Consider the following 24,831-nt stretch of genomic DNA (forward strand, 5'->3'; position numbering starts at 1 on the left):
ACTACAAAACTTGCATCATCTGTTAGGAATAGGAATCTTATCTTCCTGGGCTTAGCATAGGTGCAATACAGTTTTAAATTGTGTAGAAAACACAAACCAAGTTTTTACACACTCGAAATTTGAACTTCACCATCTGCCTAACCCTGTGAGGGTGGGCTTTTCAAAGCATTGACATTTTAGGTTTTTGCATGCTCATAAACCCTATTATAAATTATTGTAGAGGCACGGAGTATTTCAATTTCAATAGATTTACTGTACTTACCTCAAATAAAGGTCCATGTAAGTTAATTACTGTACTGTGTTAACTGTTGACTACACTGCCTTTGTAATTCTGCTCATCCTTTGCCCAGGAGAAGGTTACTGGTAGGTGGTTAAAAATTTGTGTAATATATATTCTTTTAATATTACAGTAGTTGACTTTCTTAGAATGGCTATAGAGTTATTTAAGATGCAATATTTTCTCTGAATGAAACATTTTAATTGCTACTATTGTACCTGTATTTACATTAACACAAATTTATTCTAGATGGAAAACTACACAATCACTGCTTCCTACCAAAATAGTCCAGAATCAATCTCTGTTTACACTTCTTATTTCTTATGACCTCTATTTGTTTTTCAAGCTCATAAAGGTTATGCAAATTATTTTCACCCCCCCCTCTACAGATGACAGATACCTGCGTAAAACATCCACTGCTGCACTTGTATCAGAACTGGTAGCCTAGGCATCACTTCACTGTCTTCCTCTGCTTCATCACTGGGAGACTCGGCTGCTGTTTGCTCAGCAACCAACTCCTTCACACTTCTTTCCTCTGCAGTGATCACAGAATCATCTACCCGAAGAAAATCTTCAGTAGTGCAGTCTGACTGCAACATTTTCCATACATCAGGTAGCAGGCCTTCTTCGTCTTCTTCTTCTGGCAGCTGAGATTCGGCATGATTCTTGAAAAATCCTGCTTTCAAGAAACAATCTGAGATGGCAGTCTGCTTCACGGCTTTCCAAGACTTTCATTGAAGTGAAGTGCATCCAGGATTGAAACTTCAAATGATGATGGATCCTTTCCAGCATCCATAAGGAATAAAATTCACTGCACCAGGTTCTTCCTATAAATTGACTTAAATGAATGAGTGAATAACCCCTAAATCCATATGTTGTAGTCAGTGTTGCCAACTTATATTTTCAAGATCCGCTAAATACTACTAAAAATCTGCTAAAATTCTGCCAGGAAATCCAATCTCAAATAATGAGCAATAATAATAATAATAAAAGTAAATGTCTGCACTCACCTGATCTGTGAGTTTCACTGGGATTAACCCCCTGCGTGCAAGCCGGCGAGCTAAAACTTGTATGCGTTTTACTGCCGGGTGCAAACTAGGTGAATCCCCTATATCAAGAGCCACACACAGAACAGGCCAGTTCAATAAACGGTCTTCCTTCATAGCATAAATATTAAATGCTACTCGCTCACAGTTTCATTATCTGTCGTCATTCGTCAGACCTTAAAGAAATGGGGTTTCTGTACATCTGCTGTCTGTGACTGTGGAGTGGAGGACCAAACCATACAACACATTGCTCAGGAGAGCCCACTTCGTGCATTTGACGGTGGTCTGAAGACTCTACACCAAGTAACACCATGTGCTCTGGAATGGTTGTCATATTTGGATATTTCCATTTAATTATTTGTAAACTTTTGTGTACTTGTACAACCATACGATATATATATATCTAAGAGATAAGTAACCTTTACCCACAAATTACATATTTATGATACCATGATCTCATAGCATCAAATCCAAATAACATGTTTTCCTCATGTGACTGCTAGCTCCTGACGAGAAATACGGAATAGCTCGGAGACAGCCTGGAGTACTAATTTATAAAAAAAACGTAAAATGGATAAAACACTAAATTCCGCTATAATAAATCTAGAATTCCGCCAAAAAATCCGCTGTCCGCTAAATGATATATTTCTTCGCCGGCAGTCTTCTAATTCCACCAAATTTAGCAGAAAATCCGCTAAGTTGGCAACACTGGTTGTAGCTTGCTTGTGCAGTTAGCAGGCAGAAATTCTAACTGCACATTCCTCAAATTAACATACACGGGATGTGCAGGACAACGGTTGATATAAAGAAGGATCTTTCTATTTTGCGCACCCATTTTGGATTCCAGAGCAATTAACTGCTGTTGGAAAAGATCTGAGGTCTTCCAAGCTTTATGTTTGGCATCGTAGGCAGTAGGTAATGATCACACATTCTGGAAGCAACGAAGGATTTTAGATTTTCCTATCACATAGGGGTAGAGCTTCTCGGAGCCATCAGCATTGGCTCCCAACATCGCTGTGAGTCTCATATTGCTGTGTTTCCCACCATGGCTTTTATCTCCTTTGAATGCCAAAATCTTGCTGGGCAACACACTGAAAAACAGTCCAGTTTCGTCTAGGTTAAAAATGTTCCTGGGTTCGTAATCCTTGGTCAGCTCCTGCAATCTTCTATTGATCTATTCTTCCACAGTTTCACCACTAACTGCATTAGATTCCCCACAAACAGTTTTATAGGTTAGGTTATACCTTTTCCTTAATCGGTCGATCCAGCCATTGGATGTGCTGAAATTTTCAATGCCAAGAACGTTTGCCACTTTAAGAGCCTTTTCCCTAAAGAGCACACCATCAATTGGAATACCTGCGGCTCTTGAATTTTCAAACCAACTTTTTACAATTTTCGCCATTTCTCGTATTTGCAGTATGATGCATACTTCCTATTCTTGGAATTTGGTCCGCATTCTGAAGCACTTGATGTAATGCTTCCTCTGCTTTTCACAATTGTATTCAGCGTGGATACAGGAAGCTGCAATTCGCATGCCAATGAAACACGTGTTCCGCGGTATGAATCAACCTTTTCTAATATTCGAACTTTCTTATCCATAGTGAAAGTTTTTCTTTCCTTCTATTTTTCCATTACTAGCAGGAAAACAATAAAGCAATAACAAAGAAGGATTAACAGATACACACGACGGGAAAGGAAGATCGCGGCAGTTCACTCTGACCGTTCGACTTACACAAGAATAAAAAACAAAAATACGGTACATGTGACGAATCAGCGACAATAACTTTAACAATTCCAACAACAAACGCAAATGTAAAACAATAACCGTGAAATAACAAACTTGGGCAAGACAAACACTGAATTACTTGATAACGTCTCCTTCTTGTGACTTATACTGTACTTAGCAATAGAGCAAACATCCAATATCTCATTATTATTCTTCTCCTTTGCCGTTTTGTTAATTCAACTCGTCGGATTTCTTCTTGAAAGATTAATGGGCACTTTATCGTTGTCGGATATGAAAATAAGGTTTAGGATGTAGTGGAAAACACCTGATATCAAAGAAGGTGCTGCGTTGGTTATGCGGAAGTTCAATACTGAGAGTTCTAAGAGTTACAGATCTATTCAAATTATTAGACTCAACAGGCAGATGTAGCACTTTTTTAATTCTCTTCCCAAAATCATGTTGAAAAGCATATTTATATTAACAAATGTAGTATTTTAGCATAACATGAGTCCCTTGCATAAGTTGTTTGCTGTTTGGAGGTATCTCCAGTTAATCTAGCCCACTTTTGTCATTCATCACACCAACTTCTTAACTTCATACGTAAAACTTAATCAACCTACAAAATTACTACTACATCATTACAATTAAATCCCTGAATACAAATGAGCAGTTCAGTACTTTGTGTGGTACGTTTTCTATTGCGTGACACTCTTTAGCCATTTTGGCATGCTTTTCTCAAGATTTACGCACATATCCTTCAGTTCCACATCTGTATACCACAGATTATTTATTTCTGCAATCAGCTGATGTTTGTTGGTTATGTTCTTTTTCATCATCTTGTGTTTCATGAAGCTCCATACATTATCTATTGGATTCATGTCCGGGCTGTTACCCGGCCATGGAAGAACACTGATATCCTTGTCCTTTAAAAATTTTGCGACACTTTTGGCCTTATGACAGGGTGCACTATCGTGCATGAATATGAAAGAACCATCGTCAAACCATTCTTTGGCCTGAGGAAGGAGTTGTTCTTCAAGAACCCGTTTGTAATTGTCCTGTTTCATTGTCCCCTCCAAAATTTGAATTTGTCCAGGCCCATAGGAGGACATCACACCCTCACCATCGTTGCAGTTGGGTGTTTCACAGTCTGTTGTATGCACTCCAACTTGTATTCTTCTCCATGTCGAAGACGTACATATCTTGAACATTCTTCAGAAATGCTGAAATACGACTCATCACTAAAACACACTTCCTCCCATTCAACAGACCATTGTTCAGAAGTTCGTTTGACCATTCCAATCGCGAATGTACCATTGATGGGGTGATCTACGCTTCCTTCCTGGGTCTGCACGATTTGATGCCCTCACTACACAAGATCCTCCGGACACTTCCTCCAGGAGGAACAACTGCTCCATAACCTGCCATTTTAATGCTCAAGTCCTTAGAAGTGCATTTTCTATTGAGAAGAGCCAAATTTTTTAGTGTTCTAATGCCTCGTGGAGAAAGATTTGATTTTCACCCACACTTTCCCACTCCATTTTGATGATAAGTTGTATTCTGCCTCAATTCTACACTAATTCTGCTCACTGATTTTTGACTTAAAGACACTTTACGTGCTATTTGCCTCTGTGAATACCTTCCTTCACTCAGCAGAGTATTGACAACTGCAATTTTACGTGGGGAAATGTCTTTGCCTTTCCCCATTATAAATAAACAATCCAATTATACGGTACACAGCACTAGAAGTTGGAAAGAAACAACTGATTGAATAAAACTGTATGAGATCACTTTAAAATTAATGGTTAGAGATAGTTACACTTCCCTAGCAACAGTACAATCCACCAACAATGGCTATAACTACACTTTTTCACTGTTGTCGGAAGCAAGAATCCAACTGCTACTTGCAGTCATAGAGCAGGCAATAACTCTCCCTCCAAAACAAAACTGCTGAAGGTCAAAACAGAGCTGCCAACAGCTTGATGCATTCATAAACTGTGCGGGAACTGATGTTGCACATGTTCACCAACAATCTGACAAGAAAAGTCCCTTTTATGAAGAGGTGTATTTCAAAATAGCATGAATTTATCTGTTGAGTCTAATAATTTGAACAGGTCTGTATTATAGCCCGTGGTTGTTTGATTTGGTCGTCATGCCATGGTTACTCAAAGTGTTTTAGGGTAGTTGCGACGCCATTTTACCTCAAATTTTTTCCTCTCGAACGGCCTGTCGAGCATGAAATGTTGCAAACGTAAATTTGAGGATTTTAATACATTGTGAGCATAGGAAATCTCAGTGGACCAACAAAATTTTTTGTAAAAGACAGGAAAACGTAAAAGCCGGGAACGTAAATGCGGGGTAATACTGTAAATTATATTTTTAAAAGTGGCCAAGTTACACATAAAAAAAATGTGAAAATCGCTCAATCTTCATTCATTATTAACTCGCTGAAATCTGACTAATAGTCCAACCTGCAGGGACAGTAAACTCAATTTTTGAGAATTATGTTTTAATTTTGTTAATTGAGAATCGGTCAAAAAGTGGCATTTTGACAAAGCTGTATATATCATAGATCAATGCCTCACTGTTCGTTAACTGTTTTTCAGTCTGCAGAAGTGAATCATCGTGTGATATTTTTTGAAGCAGCTCTCCAGATGAATCGGAACACCACATTTTGCACATAGCCACCTCACTTTGGTCCTTGTTTTATGAGCCTTGCACACTTAGCAGGGCCTAGACGGATGTTTCTGCCTTTCTGTTGGAGGAGTAGACACTGGAAAATGTCCCCATACTTTTGCCTGAAGCCGCAGGGGGCTGTCTCGACTGGGCAGTCTTCCATTTGTTGTTCTAGGCGGGAGAGCAACACTCTGCAACAATTGCTCAGCAAATGCTGTGCGAAAGTCTGTATAATGCAATCTTCATGAATGCAACATATGAATTGAAGATAGCCATATCCAGTAGATACAGCGTTACAGGGAAACATGTAAGGACTTGGTCTTGACTATCTACAGCATTCATTTTCCTGTTGTATCGTCCATGCTGTCATCATCACTAGAATCATTTTCCCTAATAGTATCAACATTACATCATTAGTGTAAGAATAATCACTGTCTTCTAAAGAAAAATCATTCTCATTATCAGTTTCTACTTTACAAAATCTACATAATTTTCAGCCATGTTTATTTACTAACAAGCACAAGCAGATAGTATTTTGTTTTTTATATAATATTCTGTGAACTTAGAAAGGTGGCTTCCATTTAGAAGATTCACTGAGCTTCCAGGAGTAATCTGCATGCGGCGCAAGACTCATCACTTGCCAGTAACTAAAACTACAAACGTTTATATGTTGGTACGGAACAGTTCCGTATGTCAGCTTTCGGTCCAAAATTGCGGCGTTTGGAATGGTTCCTTAGTTGGTGCCAATGAGTTAGTTTTTTGTTTTGTGTACGTGTGGCATTTTACAAAATATAGCAGTGCACACAGCATGTTGTTACAGTCTTTGCACTAATAGGGTCCTTTGGTTCTCTTTTTGAGCTGATTTTGTCATTTTGAGGCAGTGAGCTGTTATCATTGAAATGATAGAACTGTAGAATTACTTTGTAATGATTACACAGCATGAGGCAAGAAAATATGGGAATGTGGATGAATAGATCAGTAGTCCTGTTTCTTTTACTTCTATGGAATGTTGTGTTGTGGCCCTCTTGGCATAAGTCCTAAAAATCAATGCGATTTTACGATAACATAAGTCCATTTTTGTACTCAAGCTGAGAGAGGAGTTTCCGAATAATTATTTTCCACTAATTGTGCACAATACAAGTTTTGCCCCTGTTTGTGGATCTTGGTTGTGATATTTCTTTGTCATTGTCATTTATTTTTTCACCCCCAATTATGGTATTTTCAGAAAGGCAGTAGTTATCAACTTCTAAATCCATATGGGAAAAATCAGAATCCTTGCATCATTCATCGAAATTGTGAATACTTTCTCAATTTCTAGTGCAGTGAGCAGCCATGTTTGTTAGCTAACAGTAGATTCTCAAAAAATATAGACATTAATATGCAGAAACTAAGTTTACCACACTTACTGTGAAGATAGGAACAATTGCAATCTTCGGTAACATAGGCAGTAGACGGCAGATTGCATATCATTGCTCAAAGACAGAGAGAGGCACATATAAGAAAGTTTAACACTCAGTATATTGCAGCATAGTGACTGCTGTGGCATGTCCCATGAGATGCTATTTAATGCGCCATGATCCACATTGGGTTAAGGAAGAAGAGGTTTTTTTTTTGGTGTCAACTTTCATCCTGAAAGTTATGAGGTTGAGGTTAAAATAGTGATGAGAATTAGGATTAACTAGAGATACTTCATCTTCAGGTGGTACGGTACCCTATAACCTTGAACTGATCCTAAGCTCTGATTCCACACAATCCCACCAGGTAGCCAGGACACAGATGTTTGCACTGCAGTAGTGGTGATAGAGAATGGATGTGAAAACTGAGCACTGGGTGAGCATAAAAGCTAGACAGTCACAGAAACCTTAGCTAGCAGGCTCTTTGTGAGCAGTCATTCGGTGATACGCATAATTTAAAAAGAAATTGATATTACTTCTAATTTAGAATATAGTGAAAGTAAAAGTTTCTAAAATATGTTTTGTGCATAGAGCATGTGCTTGTACTAAAGTCATCATTACTGTAGACTAAACTTCGGCTCTGCCAGGGGTGGGGTCCAAGCTATCTATCTGTACACATGCACACCAGTTAGCTCGAGGAGTTGTTGCGTTACTGCCGGTGTGTGTTTCTTCATAATCTTGGCTTTATAAAGCAAACATGTCAGGCAATGATAATTCAACAGTGATGACAGAGGATGGCCGGATGTACAGGTGCCTTTTTTTAGGAAGCACCATTTCCATCTACACTGAGAGGTGGAAAAAAAAGAAAAAAAATTAATTTAGCTCATTATTGCATGCTAATTTATTCTGATTCCGTGCCAGTTGACCTCAATGCATGTGTTTGACTAACACTTTTTTTAAATGATCTTTTCTGTGGGTTTTCTGCATTGGCTACACAACGCATAGGAAGGGGAGTTAGGGATTGGAATAACTTACCAAGGGAGATGTTTAATAAATTTCCAATTTCTTTGAAATCATTTAGGAAAAGGCTAGGAAAAGAACAGATAGGGAATCTGCCACCTCGGCGACTGCCCTAAATGCAGATCAGTATTGATTGTATTGTATTGTATTGTATTGTATTGTATTGCAGCACATTTATTTATTTATTTATTTATATCGTGTCAGAAGCATACATAAGTTTAAAATTAAAGATAAGGAAAAACATAATATAAATACTCCAATGGCGAAGAGCCACATTAAACTATGTGAGCTCAAAACCTCGCAACATCAAGTGCATTTGGCTTCGCTTTAACCAGGTCTTCTGTTGTGCAGCTGAATTGGCTGCATTGGCTACACAATGCATAGGAAGGGGAGTTAGGGATTGGAATAACTTACCAAGGGAGATGTTTAATAAATTTCCAATTTCTTTGAAATCATTTAGGAAAAGGCTAGGAAAAGAACAGATAGGGAATCTGCCACCTCGGCGACTGCCCTAAATGCAGATCAGTATTGATTGTATTGTATTGTATTGCAGCAAATGGGCTGTGGTCTGCTCTTCTCCACATACACACAAGGTACTGTCCACTTCGAAACCCCATTTCTTCTGGTTTACCCTGCACCGCGTAACACCAGAGCACAGTCTGTTCAGTGCTCTCCAATTCACCCAATCTGTGACATGGCCAGGAGGGAGTTCCTCTTTTGGGGTCATCCATTGACTGATCCTCGTATGTTGACTCCTGACGCGCCATTCTTGAATTCTTGCTTGCTGCGCTGTTCCTGCAAGTGTTTCAGTTACTCTCAAGAAGCTTTTCCTAGACTTAAGCCGCTGGCGTGGTGGCTCATATCCAAACAAAGGGTGGGCTTCTGATGTCAACACCTTTCTCTTTTCTTTCTTGGCTGGCACTTCACAGCGAATATCGGGAGGTGCTATCCCTGCAAGGCAATACACCTTTTCCAAAGGTGTAGGTCTCAAACATCCAGTAATAATGCGGCAGGTTTCGTTGAGTGCTACATCAACTGCTTTGGTATGGCAAGATTTATACCACACCGGGCATGCGTATTCAGCTGCGGAATAGCAGAGCGAAAGGGCAGATGTCCTCACTGTGTCTGGTTGTGCTCCCCAAGATGTTCCAGTTAGCTTCCGCACAATATTGTTTCTAGCAGCCACTTTCTGCTTGATGTTCAAACAATGTTTTCTGTAGGTTAAGGCACGATCCAGAGTGACTCCGAGGTACTTCGGGGTAGGATTGTGTTGTAATGCTATGCCTTGTCAATTGACCTTCAGAGTTCGGGAAGCTTCTCTGTTGTTTAGATGGAAAACACAGGTTTGCATCTTAGTTGGGTTTCATGTAATTAATCTCATAATAGAACCGTATTGAGGACAATATATTAAAATTATAAAATCCTTTTAATAACAACCACCTACTCAATACAATATATTACTCATTGAATTATAAAATAATCATGAGGTGTCTTAAATAAAGGAACATGTTTCGTTCGACATAGCGAACATCATCAGCCTTAATTTACAAAGATTAGGTAAGGGCCCTGAGCTGAATGATAAAAATTGTTAAAAGAGTGACAATGCCATAATAAAAAGTAAAATGATAACATTAGACTTGAAATTGTAAAAATATGTACAGATTAACAGCAAGTATTTGTAGAGGATTACTTTGAACGAAGGTAGTCTATAAAGTTAAAACAGACATGAGGTTGTTAAAGTAAATATAGATATAGTGGATCTTAAAATATATGTCAATGCGTGAAGCGTGGATTAATTATTGACTATGGAGTTCTTAAATTAAGCAAAACAAAAGTTGAAATAGAGTTATTGAATAGTACGAGTCAAACTGAGTCAGTTAAAAGGCGCATGGCGACGAAACTAAGGTTGAAATGATGTGAACTTCAGTAGTTAGGAATTCTGTAGGAAAGCCAACACAATGCCAGAAGGAAATACAAGTTGAACTAGTTCGTATTTACACGCTAGCAGTAAAATTAATCTTATACAACGTAGGACACCAATGTGGACTCGTTAAAAAGTAACTATAAACTTGAAAGTAGGGAGAGTTCCAGCAAACCAGAGATGGATGGAGCAGATTATGGCACAATTGGAGTTAGAAATCTGGAAGGAAAGAAAAAAAAAAAAAAAAAAGGCTTACCCTTGGGACTAGTGTGAGGTGTTCGCTAACATTGGGTTTGGTGTTAGTTGATTCTTCTTGTAATAGCCAGCAAGAGTGTCTAGAGCTGTGGACAATGTTTGTTCAATCGCCTCGAAGTTATCCCCCTGAGAAGTGATGACACAATCATCAGCATACATGAAACTATTCGTCCCGGCAGGAAGAGGCTGATCATTTGTGTAAATATTGAAAAGCTTGTGTAAATATTGAAAAGCATTTGTGCTAACACGCTTCCCTGAGGTAGTCCGTTTTTCTGTATCCTCCACCTGCTTCTTTTGCCCTGGAACTCAACGAAGAAACTTTGATTTTGAAGTAGGTTTCTAATGGCACGAGTCAGATGGAAGTCCTTTGTCACGCTGTATACCTTTCCAAAGAGAATTCGGTGATTAACAGTATCATATGCTGCCGAGAGATCTATAAATGCAGCTCCTGTAATTTTCCGGCTTTCAAAGCCATCTTCTATGTGTTGACTTAATTTCAACACCTGCGATGTGCAGCTTTTCCCTCTCCTGAATCCAGCTTGCTGTGGAATTAGAAGTGGCTCGATTTTATCAGTCAACCTATTGAGGATTAGTCCCTCCAGAATCTTAAAAAGATGGCATAATAAGGAGATTGGCCTGTAGCTCCTAGGGTCATTTTTATCTTTGCCTGGTTTTAGAATGGCTATGACCCTAGCCTTCCTCCATATTTTAGGTATCATTGAAGACTGAACGCAGTTATTCATGAGTTCTAGCAACCAGCACTTCGCAGTAGGACCAAAGTTCTTAATTTGTTCCATTCGAAGGTCATCGAGTCCTGCTGACTTCCCAATCTTACACTTACTGAGAGCTAATTCCAGTTCAGTTAGTGTGAAATGCTTAGATAACTCATTGCTCTCGTCTGGTTGTCTGACTATAGGATTCTTCCCTACTTTCATGGAAAGCTTTGGTTTTCCATTAAGCAAAAGTTGGTGTGCTATTTGATCTGCACTCACATCGGCATGTGTGTTACCTTGCGTAGGATCATTGCTCAAGCGTTTTAAAAGTCTCCAAGCTTCTTGACTGCTCCTCCCCATATCGACTTCAGACATCAACTTCATCCATGTCTCCTTCTTTGCCTGGGAGATAGAGGAAAGAACACTTTGTGTGCAGCACATTGATACCGTTTAACACTCAGTGGCACTCTTGGAAGTGGGTGTTAACCCATCTGACTTGTGTCACTGCCTGCAACCTTGCAAGCATGTTGTAGATCAGTGTCATCAGTGTCTTGTCTACGTTGCCAGGTTAACAAGGGGCCCGTGGCTGGTCTTATAGAGGCAAGATATACTTCAAATCTCCTCCTCACTGTCCTCACACTGACATCGATCCCTGGTGTATGTTCCAATCCATTTCGAGCTTCTGGGGCTGTTGTGTAAACCTGCAGAACCTTTAGCTGTAGAAACTGATAGTTTCTGGCAGATGTTACCCTTCTGTGGCCTGATCCAGGTCTTCTGCAGAAGGTACCAAGTTTCCTGAACCTTCGGTATGTTCTCTGGATAGTGGAGATATTAAGTCCTAGCACCTGAGCAACACATCGCATACTCTGTCCATCTTCTACCAAGGCAACTGCTTTCCTAGCTTCCTCTCAACTTAAAAGCATCTTTACAGTATGCTGTTTGAAACTATTTGAAATGCCTCAAGAATACCGTAAAGGTGCAGTTTCATGACACAAATGTCTGGCTACATGGCTAAGTGTTAGGTCCACATCACTCTTGAAACAGTCTTTAGAGTGGACATATGCTATTTCACCAGTAAAGAACAAGTTCAGGTAGACAATTTCCACCCACAATACCATGTACACGGTTTTTTGGGACAGACAGGGCATTTTGCTCTTTGAATTCTTGGTATGGATATTGCTCAGTTTATCATTGTGTTCAGTCCTAAGTGATATACGGGATGGAATACAGTTCAGAAGCTCCACGAGTGAACAAACGGCCTTCCGATACGTATTACTGCCTTTCCCATATTGATAATAGAATTGTCCATTTCATATAAACTTCCTTCTTTGACCTTTGCACAGCATCTGCTGAGAGAAAAATGCAATTGTATCATTCTATCTGATCAGAAATGTACTACATACATTAAACAAAACCAAATGGTAATCTAGTTACCGAGAAATACAAGAAATAGTGCTGGCAGTATTGTTTGCTCGTGTTGAGTTACATAGAGTACAACATTATTATATATAGTGTTTTACACTTCAAGAAAAAGTCCCACAGCTTGGCTAAAACAGCTTCAGACAATGGGAAATACAGTGAACCATCACTTACCTTGCAATGTAAAATCGACAATTTGTTGCAAATTAATAGTAACAAATGTACACTTTTTCATATACGTAAAATACTTTTACCTCCTTTTACCTTAGGAATAGATCAGGTACCTGATTGGAAATGACTAATGAATACTGTAGAAAAGTAACTATGTCTTATAAAATGGATTAGAGATCCTTAAACAACTCTTACAATATGCAATGTGGTATACTGTTTACTTAACAATGTTTGTTAGTATTTGAGTCTTTTATTATTATTATTATTATTATTATTATTATTATTATTATTATTATTATTATTTACTGTGTGACATTCATTGTAACTGCTTATTGTTAAGATTATAATGCCGTTCAACGAGTGTTTCATGGTATCAGGCAGATTATGCAGAGAAATCAATAAGTGGTTATTGCATTGTCTAAAGTGAACTCTGTGCATGATTGAGCTGGAGAAAAGTTATTTATCTAAATTGCTTTTATTACTTCATTGGAATTTCGACAGATAGATGATATTTTTTGTTTTTTTGTTTTTTGTTTTACCTGTACCTCTAATAGGTAGGTGATAGTTAAGAAGACAGTTACGTAAGTTCTCTTCTTGTTGGGAAGTTCAGTTGCTTGAGTATGAATTAGTCATTTTTTATTTTTTTTTTTCATTTCTAGGTAATATAATTGGTGATGGCCCACAGCTTCGTGACTATGTAATCAGTCTGGGTGTGGTACATCCCCTTTTAACTTTCATCAAGCCCGAGATTCCAATCAGCTTCTTAAGGAATGTAACATGGGTGATAGTGAATCTCTGTCGAAACAAGGATCCTCCGCCATCCGTCCACACAATTCGAGAGATTCTGCCCGCTTTAAATATGCTGATACATCATACTGATATCAACGTAAGTAGTATGATTTGTTTATTACATTATCAAACTGATCATTGCAAACATGTCCTTGACTGTTTCATAGGGTTATAGTAGTTGGTATGATCATGAAATTTAAACCGTGTCAGTAATTATGAAAATACCGAGTTAAAATCCTTATATCAGTGGGAGTTCACAATACATGGTTAGTGATTTTGAATTTCTATTGTCTGCAAATTGTCATCTTTCTTAATTGAAGACATGATCGCACAAACTAACCCAAATTTTGCTTGAAAGGACAGAACTGAGCATGTGTCACCTCGTAATCTGCAGCCTTTGGCCCGAGCAGCGGTCGCTTGGTAGGCGGAAGGCCCATTGGGGCTGTAGTTTGGTTTGGTTTAGGAGTGTGTGTAAGATTATAAGAACACATATTTCATTTTTGTGATGTTTAGCCAAATTGTTCATGGTTCATTCGTTCCCGGATTTTCAGTTTTCTCATGTTGTACTTTTTTTTCTTTTTTTTTCTTTTCTTTTTTTTTTTTTTTTTTCCTGTGGTCCCTCCAAAAATGGAGAATCAAGGTTTCACTGTGTATCTTTATTGAAAAATAGTTTGTTTTGTGGTTTCCTAATGTTACTGGTTTTTATTTTTTTACCTGTCACTGAGTTTTTGTCTTTCTGTTCTGGATTTCAGATTCTCGTGGATACAGTGTGGGCCTTGAGCTATCTAACAGATGGTGGAAATGAGCAAATTCAAATGGTGATCGACAGCGGTGTTGTTTCCAAGTTGATACCACTCTTGTCACACAAAGAAGTCAAAGTAAGTTGCATTTGAAGAGAATGTTATTTATCACAGTTTGTTCATATTCTCGTGACAAATATATCCATTTCTGTTGTTGCTTCAGTCTTCCAAATTTTAACGAAAGTATTACATATGTACCAGGAAAAAATGTCGATAGCCGCAGACACTAGCTTGAAGACCGTGTAATGTTTCTAAGGGTGTGGTCCGTAAGCATTGGAGTTGGTACAGAGAAGGTATTAGTTCATTGAATTCATATTCTTTTGAAAATCTGGTTTTATTGTTCATTTGAAACAAATTCATATCACCTTTTACACAAGTTGAGTTGATGCGTTGTGCCAGGTTGGAACCTCTGAACTGCAGGATGATTACTGGGCTTGGTCTGGACAGGGACCATGCCTCGGTTCTCGAATTTCTGGAGGATCTGGAAGTTCTCTCGAATTTCTAGGTGTACACCATGTGGGGTTGGATCTCACACGAGAATACTGGGAGGTGAGGCGTGACGAGCACACAAGCCTCCCATACGGCATTCAACTCACTTGCAGCACTGTTGAATAAATTAAGTGTTGCTTTAAATACTGCATTAATTCATTGTAAGTGGGATACGTCAAATGTTAATGAAATTGACACTTGAATCTTTGACTCAAACACCTCGTTGAATCATAAAGGTTCATGAAATTAACACTTAAAAAGAAAACAATTGAACTGAATAACTGATCACACTTTGCATATCAGCCAAATTGATATTTGGATTAATTATGTACAAATTTACAATGTCAAGTTTGCGATGTAAGTCTGCTGATATTGGCATGACAGTCTGAAATATTCTGTTAGGTCACTAACTTGTATTATCACTCTTCCTAACTTACTGGCTTTGTCATTTTTTATGATTGGAACACAACTCTGAAAGTTATATTTACAGTTTGTGCAAGTTTAGGACATATTATCATGTTTGTTATAAATTAAACAAGTTTAATGGCACTCGGAGAATGTTCTACACTGTCTGTAAATGATTATTGAAATTGCATGCACTCAAAGGCTGTTCAACACTGTCTATAAATAATTATTAAATTTAACTGCACTTGAAGAACGTTTAACATTGTCTGTGAATAATTATTATGAAGTAGAATCTATGTGTTTAAATGTAGCACTGAAAAATTCTATGTTCCCTCGGAACTTCACGAGAAGAAAACACAAGTTCACATATGGCATTAATATTGTATGTTGCCACAGTTTGTTATGAAAACACAAGTTCAAATGTGGCACTTGGAAATATTCTATGTTCCCATAGTTCGTTATGAAAACAGAAGTTCAATATGACATTTGGAAAAATTAAGCACTTGAAGAAATTGTCACACTTGGAAAAATAAAATTCTATGTTCCTTTGGAAGGCCACTGTTTGTAAAGAAAACACAAGTCGTAATATGGCACTTGAAGAGAAATACTATGTTCCACTTCTATGGAACGTAGCGCTAGACAGTCAGAGTATCGCCCCACCAAAATACAGAGTCCCGACTGGACATAGGTTCGGTCTGCCGCACTTGTAGAGCTCCACCCGTCACCTGTATCGCAGAGACGGCAGAGTATTACTGCCTGTCTGTAGCTTAGATTGCCTTGCTTTTATACCTGGAGGCGATGAAGCCTCTCGAAATGTGAATATTATCCACCTCTATTAACTCCTAAAGTACATTGTAGATTTGCTCAAGAATTTGATAGTTTGCAGTTATTATTATGGCCTGAACGTTGGCAGTGCAAAAATAATTGTATCTTAACTCCAAATGTACTTTATATACGGATCGGAACATCACTATATATGGTCATGCTCGCTGTGTGAAGCCGGCCCGAGGCGGCCACGTCACTGCTGTGTGCGTCAGTGGAGTTCGGCGGGCTTGCCTAACCTTCACCTCATGCAAGGTTTAACTCTCGTACTTCGAACTTGCTTTTTTGTAGTGGTGTTTCTGGTACAATATATATATGTATATAAAATAAGAATTTTGTCTGTACATTGTTCAGAATTTATTTCTGTATTGGTCACGTCCACAGTAAGAAGAAAATGACTGAACAGAATTTAATGAAGATCGGAATATGGAATCGGAGAATAAGGCACTATTATCTAGGCTATAATTAATTTAATTTACGGTTTGTGAAGTGGTAGTTTAGGGGAAGGCCTAAATTATAACTCTCAAATATCTACGTCATTGGTGGTCCTGTTGCTAAATATTACATAACGGAAGCTATAGAAAATCCAGTATCCGATCATTCATGTCTTATACAAGTTTTACCGTACTCGGTACCATAACAGAGATATTCATGTACTGTATTTAGACTTGTGTTGCTTAGTCCGTGTTAGTGTCAAGCAGTGCTGAATTGTTTTAACAGGTGGTGGTGGTGGTGGTGATTTTGTCATGATTGTCTTGCGGTGTAAAGCCCCATGCCCATCAGCCCATAGCAACAAGGAAAATTCTGAAGATGACTAACAAAATGAGAAAGAAAAAAAAATTGGGAAGGAACAATCGCATGAAGAATAAAAGGAATCGTGAAAGGATGACTCCCTTTACATTGAATGCTCTAATATCACAGTCGGAAGAAAACTAAATATGAAGGCCTACAATTATATACTCATGGTATGGAGGTGGTGTAGTATATACTGTAACGCTCTTTGTACTTTTAGTGTCTTTGCTTACTATCAACTTGCTAGAAATAGCGTTGTAATTGAGATTTGTTTTTAGGAGAGTGCCCTTGATCGGGATACTAGACAACAAGATATCAAAGTACTCAGAACTGACAGTACACAAGCGCGCAGAGTGCCGAGAAGCGTGCAACATGAGAATATAACAGTTCAATACATCGTGTCAACATTACCGTAAACAGTGCAATTCAGAGCTCCATACATGTGCATAAAGAAGTTAAAGGGCCGCTACCCAAGAGAATTGCCGTGGTAGGTACATGTGAAAACGGAAGTAATAGGGGAAAGGAACTCGTGAAAGAGAATTTTGGAAAACAAGTTTGAAAATAACAAATATATTATACCAATCTCAAAGGGGTAACAAATTATCTTTACATCAGAACAAATAGTATGAACCAGCATATGGCATAATAAAAGCATTAAGTTTGATTTTAAAACACGTAGGTGATACAAAATTTGATTACATCGTCGTAATCGAATTCCTAAGCACCAATCACTACAATCTTTGGACATATGTTCCGACACTTCAATTAGGGGAAAGAGGGAAAGGGGGAGGGAACCCATAGATTCTGAAATCAGTTTCTTTGCATTATATTACACAATACGCTAGAAGGGAGGTACATCAAATAAAGTTTCAGGCTCGTGCCAGTAGAATACAAAGTTGGTAGTGTCATACACTTGCTAGATAAGCTCTCAAATTGATACAATGTTTACAATAGGACATCAAAAAATGTAAGCTCATGCCAAACAATTCTAGAGATTCAGAATAGAAATAAACCAATCTCCAATCCAGGGAGTGATCCTTTTGGTAGATTAGAGAAAAAAATAGGAATTCCAACAAGTGATCCCAGAAGGGATTAAAACACACATGCATGCGCAGAGGCGATAATAAAATTGAAGCTAACCGATGAACATACAAATTAAATTAGCAGACCACATCTTTTGAGCAAGCACCATTTTTACGCAAAGTTAACAGATAGATGGGATAAGAAAAGAAACAAGGAAATAAGAAACGGAGGAATGGGATAGGATAAGGATCAAGCCGCCAAGTCCCCAGCACTAACAGACGCGATGCAAAAGTTCATCTCAGAAGGTAGGAATGTGTATGGGCTAGAATTTTAGATCAGCTGTCCAGTACACCATTTACACCACATTTTAGGAATAAAAATGTCCAAAAGGCAGAACATTTGTGCTGCACGAATACTCAGATGTGTCCTGAAGGGACCAAAGTTTAATTTTCGTTACTACGGCGAAGCCCAAGTACAGCAAGGTAGGACACGTTAAATGATAGAAAGAAACAGTGTCTGCTCACCCTTGACAGAAGTCCAGCACGAAGTTTACAAGTAAAATGGACACGGTCCAGCCGTGTACAGAGTTCCAGCTCCCACTGTCTTTAACAAGGTTATACCACAACTGACCTGCCGAATGAACGACACAAGGCCATATATATATATATGCCAGCGGGGTAGATCGAGAACATACTATAGGCGTGACGTCAGAGTGGATGCGCCATGCAGGTGAGCAGTGACAGCAGTAGTACAAGCAGCCGGGAAACCGACAGTTCGTAACAGCAGACGGAGAAAAGAGCACCAATTCGAAGGGGAGAATTTTTTTTATTATTATTATTATTTTTTTTTTTACGTAAGGTAAGCACAAACAGCTCGCAACAATACTCACCTTCCTAAGAAGCTGAGAGTAGATTCTCGTATGTGGTATGAATAAAAGGGAGTACCTTCTCAGACTGAGTATATACTCACTTTGTTTTGAGTATGGCTGATAGTTGCCTCAAACTTTGCTTTTTGGAGCATACCTGCCAACTTTCCCGATTTAGGCGGGAAACTCCCGATTTTCGACAGTTTTTCCCGCCTCCCGATTATTTTATCTTTTCTCCCGATTTTAGCTTATTTTTTGGTGAACTTCAAACATTTGATTTCAAATCCCGCCATTTCAGCTTTTTTACGCCAGTGGCCGGAAGTCCTTCGCTCATTGGCCGCTTTCAAACGAAATATCGAAGTTTATTAATGCGAGAAATGTGCGCGAATGTGCGATGTTTATTGAAACCTGTATATCGCGACGCGTATATCGATTGTCAATCTCTCGTTCTCGCGTGCTATGTTCGTGTTCGTTCACGTCAGTCTAGTCGATTCCATCCTCTTTGGTCGATTCTAGAGACTAGTCGCTTTCTTAGTAATGTAGTGACATAATTTCAATGATAACGACTAGTGACTTTTCTAGAGATTTTAGGAGCCATTTGGAGACAATTCTGACTAATTGTAATTTATCTCAGTATAAATAAAATGTTTTGTCTGTACATTGCTCAGAATTTTAAAAGAACGGTATTTCCGTACTGGTCGTGACCATAGTAACAAGGGGGAAATACACGTTTTAATTTTCCGTAATTTCTGTCTGTCTGTATGTCTGTACGTACGCAGGCTCATCACGAGAAAACGGCTGAAGAGAATTTAATGAAAATCGGTATATAACGTCAGGGAATAAGTCGCTACAATCTAGGCCATAAATAATTTTATTCACGCTGAGTGAAATGGTAGTTTAGGGGAAGGCCTAAAATTTAATTCGCAAATATTTGTTATTATTGGCCCTAGCGATAAATACTACATAACTAAAGTTATATATTATTAAATTTCCTATCATTTATGTCTTATGCATTTTTACCGTACCGGCTGTGATAACGGAGATATTCATGAATTTGGATTTTTTTTTCCTAAGTCCGTATCAGCGCCGAGGTACAAGAAAATGGGTGAACAGAATTTGATGTAAAGTCAGGGAATAAGGAACTACAGTCTATGCTATAAACAATTTCATTCACTCTGTTCGAAATGGTAGTTGAGGGGAAGGTGCCAAAAATTTCATTTTTAATTACCTATCTTAGTGGTCATATTGAAAAGTACTACATAACAAAAGTTACAGAGAATGCAGTTTCTGATTATTTGTCTTATTCAGTTTTGCAAGAGACAATTCTCATGATTGATTCGTAATGAAACTGACTTAAGCAAATTATCACAAAAATATACTCTTATTATCACCACCTATTCAATACAAGCCACGTGCTACGTGAATGAAATCTACATAATACTATATACACTTCTCAGGGACATTTTTCGCCCCTTGTTAAGGGCATCATCAACCTTTAGGAAACCTTAAGTTCAAATGTCTGAAACATACTTTTCATTGTGATCCATGTATGAATAGGTAATGTTTCAGATATGTGACCTTAAGGTTACCTAAAGGTTGATGATGCCCTTAACAAGGGGCGAAAAATGTCCCTGAAAAGTGTATATAGTATTACGTAGATTTCATCCACGTAGCACGTGGCTTGTATTGAATAGGTGGTAATAATGGAATAAATTATTTTTGTGATAATTTGCTTATTCAGTTTTACCGTTCCGACTACAATAATATTGGTGGTGAAGGTGATTAAATTTTGAAGATTATAAGAATGAGGAAAGTCACGAAGGAACGATCGCTTGAATAATAACACAAGAGGGAGTCATGAAAGAAAGGACAACTCGCTTTACATTAGATGCTCTAATATCACAGATTCGGAAGAAAACTAAATGTGAAGGCCTCCAATATAGAAAGCTCATAAAATTGATCAACAATTACATTGACCATTGTTTGTTGTGATGTGCTTTGTGTATTCTGCTGCCATTTATCTACGATAGACGGGATTACTGCTGCGTTTCAAGTATAACAGCCTGTTTGAATATTGGCGGGAAGAAGCTGGGGAGTGGGGAGTTGGATCTCTCTTGTTTAGCATGCCATTCTTCTGGTTCATAAATTTTCTGATACTACTGGTACGTAACACACTGGATCATCATAGTATTCCAGCTATTCGATCCCTACTCTGAGGTAGTGATTTGAATGAGCAGTGTGCACACTTAAACAGAATAATTACACAGGAGTGTTCGCGGCTGTCTGCAGCCTGGTCATTCTAGCCCTGAAACTTTGAACTGATAGATTTACACTGCAGTACTTTTCGCTAAAAGTGAGAAAATGTTTTGTTTTCATTTTATCGAATATTTCGTATGAAAGCATTGCTTTTAATCGCGACATTCATACTGGCATCGTCGTAATGACATGTTGACTTCAGTTGGGAAAACTATAAGGACAGTCTTTCTGAGAATTCCGTAGCGAAACACGGGAACATCAGCTAGTTATTTGATCCAAATAGCATTGTGCTTCACATAGTTGCGCGGGCACTTGATGCAATATATTAATTTTTGCATTTCTAAGTAATGGCATCTAATTGCATGACTGATTCACACATGTGGAGCATGAGTTCATACTATTTTTGGTAGGCTTATCAAAGACCGATTATCCCACTCACGTACTTCCTGTAAGGGAATAGAGATGTGTAATTTTTAGCCTTGTAGTCTCGTATAGCAACAGTCGGCTTTGAGACAATAAGTCTTATAAATATATCGTAGTACTGTGTTGCGCAAGACATGTAGAATAAGTAATTTTGACCAATTTTATCTCCTGATTTCTCCTGATTTTTCCTGATTTTCAAATCAAAATCTCCTGATTTTTGGTTTTGTAAAGTTGGCAGGTATGTTGGAGTGAGAGATTTCAAGAACATGGTTGATTTTATTGATAATGCGGTGCCTCATGGAAAAATGTACAAGGAGAGAAATGAACATGTGAACTCTAATAACTTTAAAAGTCTGTATTGTTTTTCAAAAGTGAATGTGGACTGGTTAAACCAATACTTATTTGGATCAGAAAACTGGAAACAACAGGAGGTACTATTAAGAACATACTTAAATTAAAAGCATTTTTAAGATTGGTAGATGACCCTGCATTTCAGTGTGGCATAGAAGAAGATCTGGGCATTCATCAAACAACTGTGTCCAGATATCTTGTTGAGGTTATGGACTGCATCATGGCTAAAGCTGCAGTGTGGATAAAATTTCCTGAAACAGATATTGAATTTGATGTTGCAAAATGAGTGTGGCAGGAAAAGTACTATTTTTCCAGCAACGGTAGGTTCTGTTGACTGCACTCATGTTAGAATTAATAAACCTCCAAATTATGGTGATGAATTATAAACAGGAAAGGGTATGCAAATATTACTCTACAGGCAACATGCAATGCCAAGGAAGTTTTCACCAGTGTCAATGTATCATGGCCTGGATCTGTGCATGATTCAAGAGTCTGGAGAAATTCATCTATACAGACAAGATTCAGTCTAAATAGTGTAAATGCATTGCTGTTAGCGAATAGTGGTTATGGTATTGCACCATGGCTTATGATACTGTTTAGAAATCCATAAACATCTCTAGAAACTGCTTATAACAGGTGCATTACCAAAGAACGAGTTGTGTTAGAACGATGTTTTGGACAACTAAAACGTTTCGCAATTCTTCAGCACAAAGTATGCCTGTCTTATCATTTGTTGTTGTGTTGCATAATATTGCTAAGCACTTACAAGATGAGCACCCTGAACTACCACCATTAGGTGGCAATGTGAGATAAGAAGATGGAAATGAGGATGACATGGCAGCTGCTGGAAATATCAGGTGGAATGGTGAAGCTAGGCGAAATGAATTGGCAGAAATAATACATCAAGGTGTTCAAGTTGCAGCAAGTACCAGTGTTACTCTCTTCACTGTTCACAAAAAAAATAATAAATAAATAAATAAATAAATAAATGCAAAACAATTCATTTTTTAAAATATACAACAAGTGACAATAAAGTTCGGTGAATAGTCCTGTACTATCAACGTAGATGAAAAATGCACGACACTGACCTTACTGTTCTTCGAAATAGTCCCCTCCCATAAATGTGCACTGCTGAGATTGGCGATACATGTTCTGAAAACTTTGCCTGCAGCCTTCATTTGGGATTGTGTTCAAAAGCCTCATCATGTTTCGCTGGATGTCAGGAATGTCGTCATATCTCTTTCCTTTCAGCGAGTTGAGTTGTGGGATTGAGATCGGCGAGTATGGGGGATGTTAAAGTTGCACCACCCCCTCTTTTGCCATGAACTGTTGACGATATTGGCTGTGTTGGGCGGGCGTTGTCATGGACAAAAACACGAACCTTGTTGTGGGTACTGGGGTCGTACCCTGCGTAGACGTTTCATGAAACGGGTCAAAATATCAATGTACTGTGTAGCAATCAACATCACTCCTCATGTAGAAATTCCTTGTGGATAATGCCGTGACTATCGAAAAAGGTGATGAGCGTAGTTTTGATGCATGGATTTTCGGCTCTGTCCTTTTTCCGACGAGGGGATCCCGGAGAATGCCATTCTATGCTTTGCAGTTTTGTTTCATGGTCATACCTGAGACACCAGGTTTCATTCTCTGTGACAATACACTCAAGAAATTTGGTGTTGCATCCGGTGTTTCGACAAATTCCTGTGAAGGCTCTAAACGCGCCTGCTTTTGATCATCAGTCAAGTGATGTAGCACAAGACGAGAACACGTTTTCTTCTTCCCTAACTGCTCGGTAATGATTTATCACACGGATTTCCGGTTAATCTGCAGTTCATCCGCTATCATGCACGCAGTTAATCGCCGATCGTTCACGCTTAATGTTCTCACCTTCTCAATGTTTTCGTCACTGACGGTGGTGGCCGGTCTTCCGCTACAGGGATTGTCAGAAACACTTTCCCAGCATCCTCGAAAACGGGCGAGCCGCTCGTTTATTCACTTCAAGGACATTGCTTAAACTTCATAAACGTACCAGCATTGCATGCGTTTCTTTCTGTGTCTTGCCAAGCTTAAAACAAAACTGTACATTGATCTTTGGGTCGTTCATGTTCCTGTTTGCAGTTCAGAACCAACGCACTAAACACGCATTGTGTCAAACAGGTCTTACACGGCACACACACGTTGCTCAACTGAACAACATTGGGAGCAGGTGGTCAAAACCTCCCGCTACGCAGGTGCAACATTGCGTGTCGCCAGTGTTGCCGGATCGACCGTTCTGACTTCATTCACCGAAATTTGTCACAGGTTGTATATATTTGACTATCATTCTTTAATCTCGGATTTTAACTTTTACCCCTGAGTTCCGGCATTCTTAACTGCTTTAACAGCACCAAGCGCTGCAGTTCTGTATTAGTTCTAGTTTCATCATATTCATAGTCATCCAAAAGGCTTGTTTTTCGCTTAGGTGTGGCTACAGTTGGTGAGTTCACGATTTCTATAGCACTCCCAACTTCTCCTCCCTCTTCCAGTTTAAAAAAATTCCACTATACGTGGAGGAATGTGTTCTGGCTGAACTTCAGGAAGCCCTACTCCAACCGCAGTTGCTCAAACGAAAATACGTTTAAGTTACTTGTGCAGTTTTCTATAAACAATTGAATTAAATGAAATGAAAATCCACAGCCTGTTTCCAGTTATTAGACCGGTCAGGGATAGAATGAATGAAGTCCCCCGTCTAGCGACGAGGATACAAATTGTGCCGTTGTCAAACCCTGTCTCACTCCTCTGGGGCAATGATTAATGACTGAAATTATAATGGAGAGTGTTGCTGGAATGAAAGATGGAAGGGAAAACCGGAGTACCCAGAGAAAAACCTGTTCCCCCTCCACTTTGTCCAGCACAAATCTCACATGGAGTGACCAGGGTGAACCATGGAACCCAGCGGTGAGAGGCCGGCGCGCTGCCGTCTGAGCCGTGGAGGCTCGGACAATTTAATTAAATGGAGCAAAAATCCCAAGCCCAGGTTTTGAACCCGGGTACTCCGAACCAAAGGTCTGGTGCATTTGGTTCTTATAAAGCAATAAATAGAAATATCTTATCCTATAAGTTCGTAGCGTTGGCACACAAAATACTTTCTACAACCTCTTAACGTGTCCAGAGAGACGCACACGAGATGCTGTCAGTTAGTACAGTTATTTTTATTTACAT

General features: G+C 38.7%; 1 protein-coding gene across 1 annotated transcript in view; it reads left to right on the forward strand.

The window, feature by feature from the left end:
* The window catches only part of Kap-alpha3 (karyopherin alpha3), a 243,775-nt gene that overhangs the window by 65,248 nt on the left and 153,696 nt on the right, over window positions 1-24,831 (forward strand). The window contains exons 6-7 of the mRNA XM_067151813.2: window positions 13,275-13,501; window positions 14,157-14,282. Of these exons, the coding sequence (XP_067007914.1) occupies window positions 13,275-13,501; window positions 14,157-14,282 (353 nt within the window). The remainder of the gene's footprint in view (window positions 1-13,274; window positions 13,502-14,156; window positions 14,283-24,831) is intronic.

The sequence above is a fragment of the Anabrus simplex genome, chromosome 7 (assembly GCF_040414725.1).
Source record: "Anabrus simplex isolate iqAnaSimp1 chromosome 7, ASM4041472v1, whole genome shotgun sequence".
Taxonomy (NCBI): Eukaryota; Metazoa; Arthropoda; class Insecta; order Orthoptera; family Tettigoniidae; genus Anabrus; species Anabrus simplex.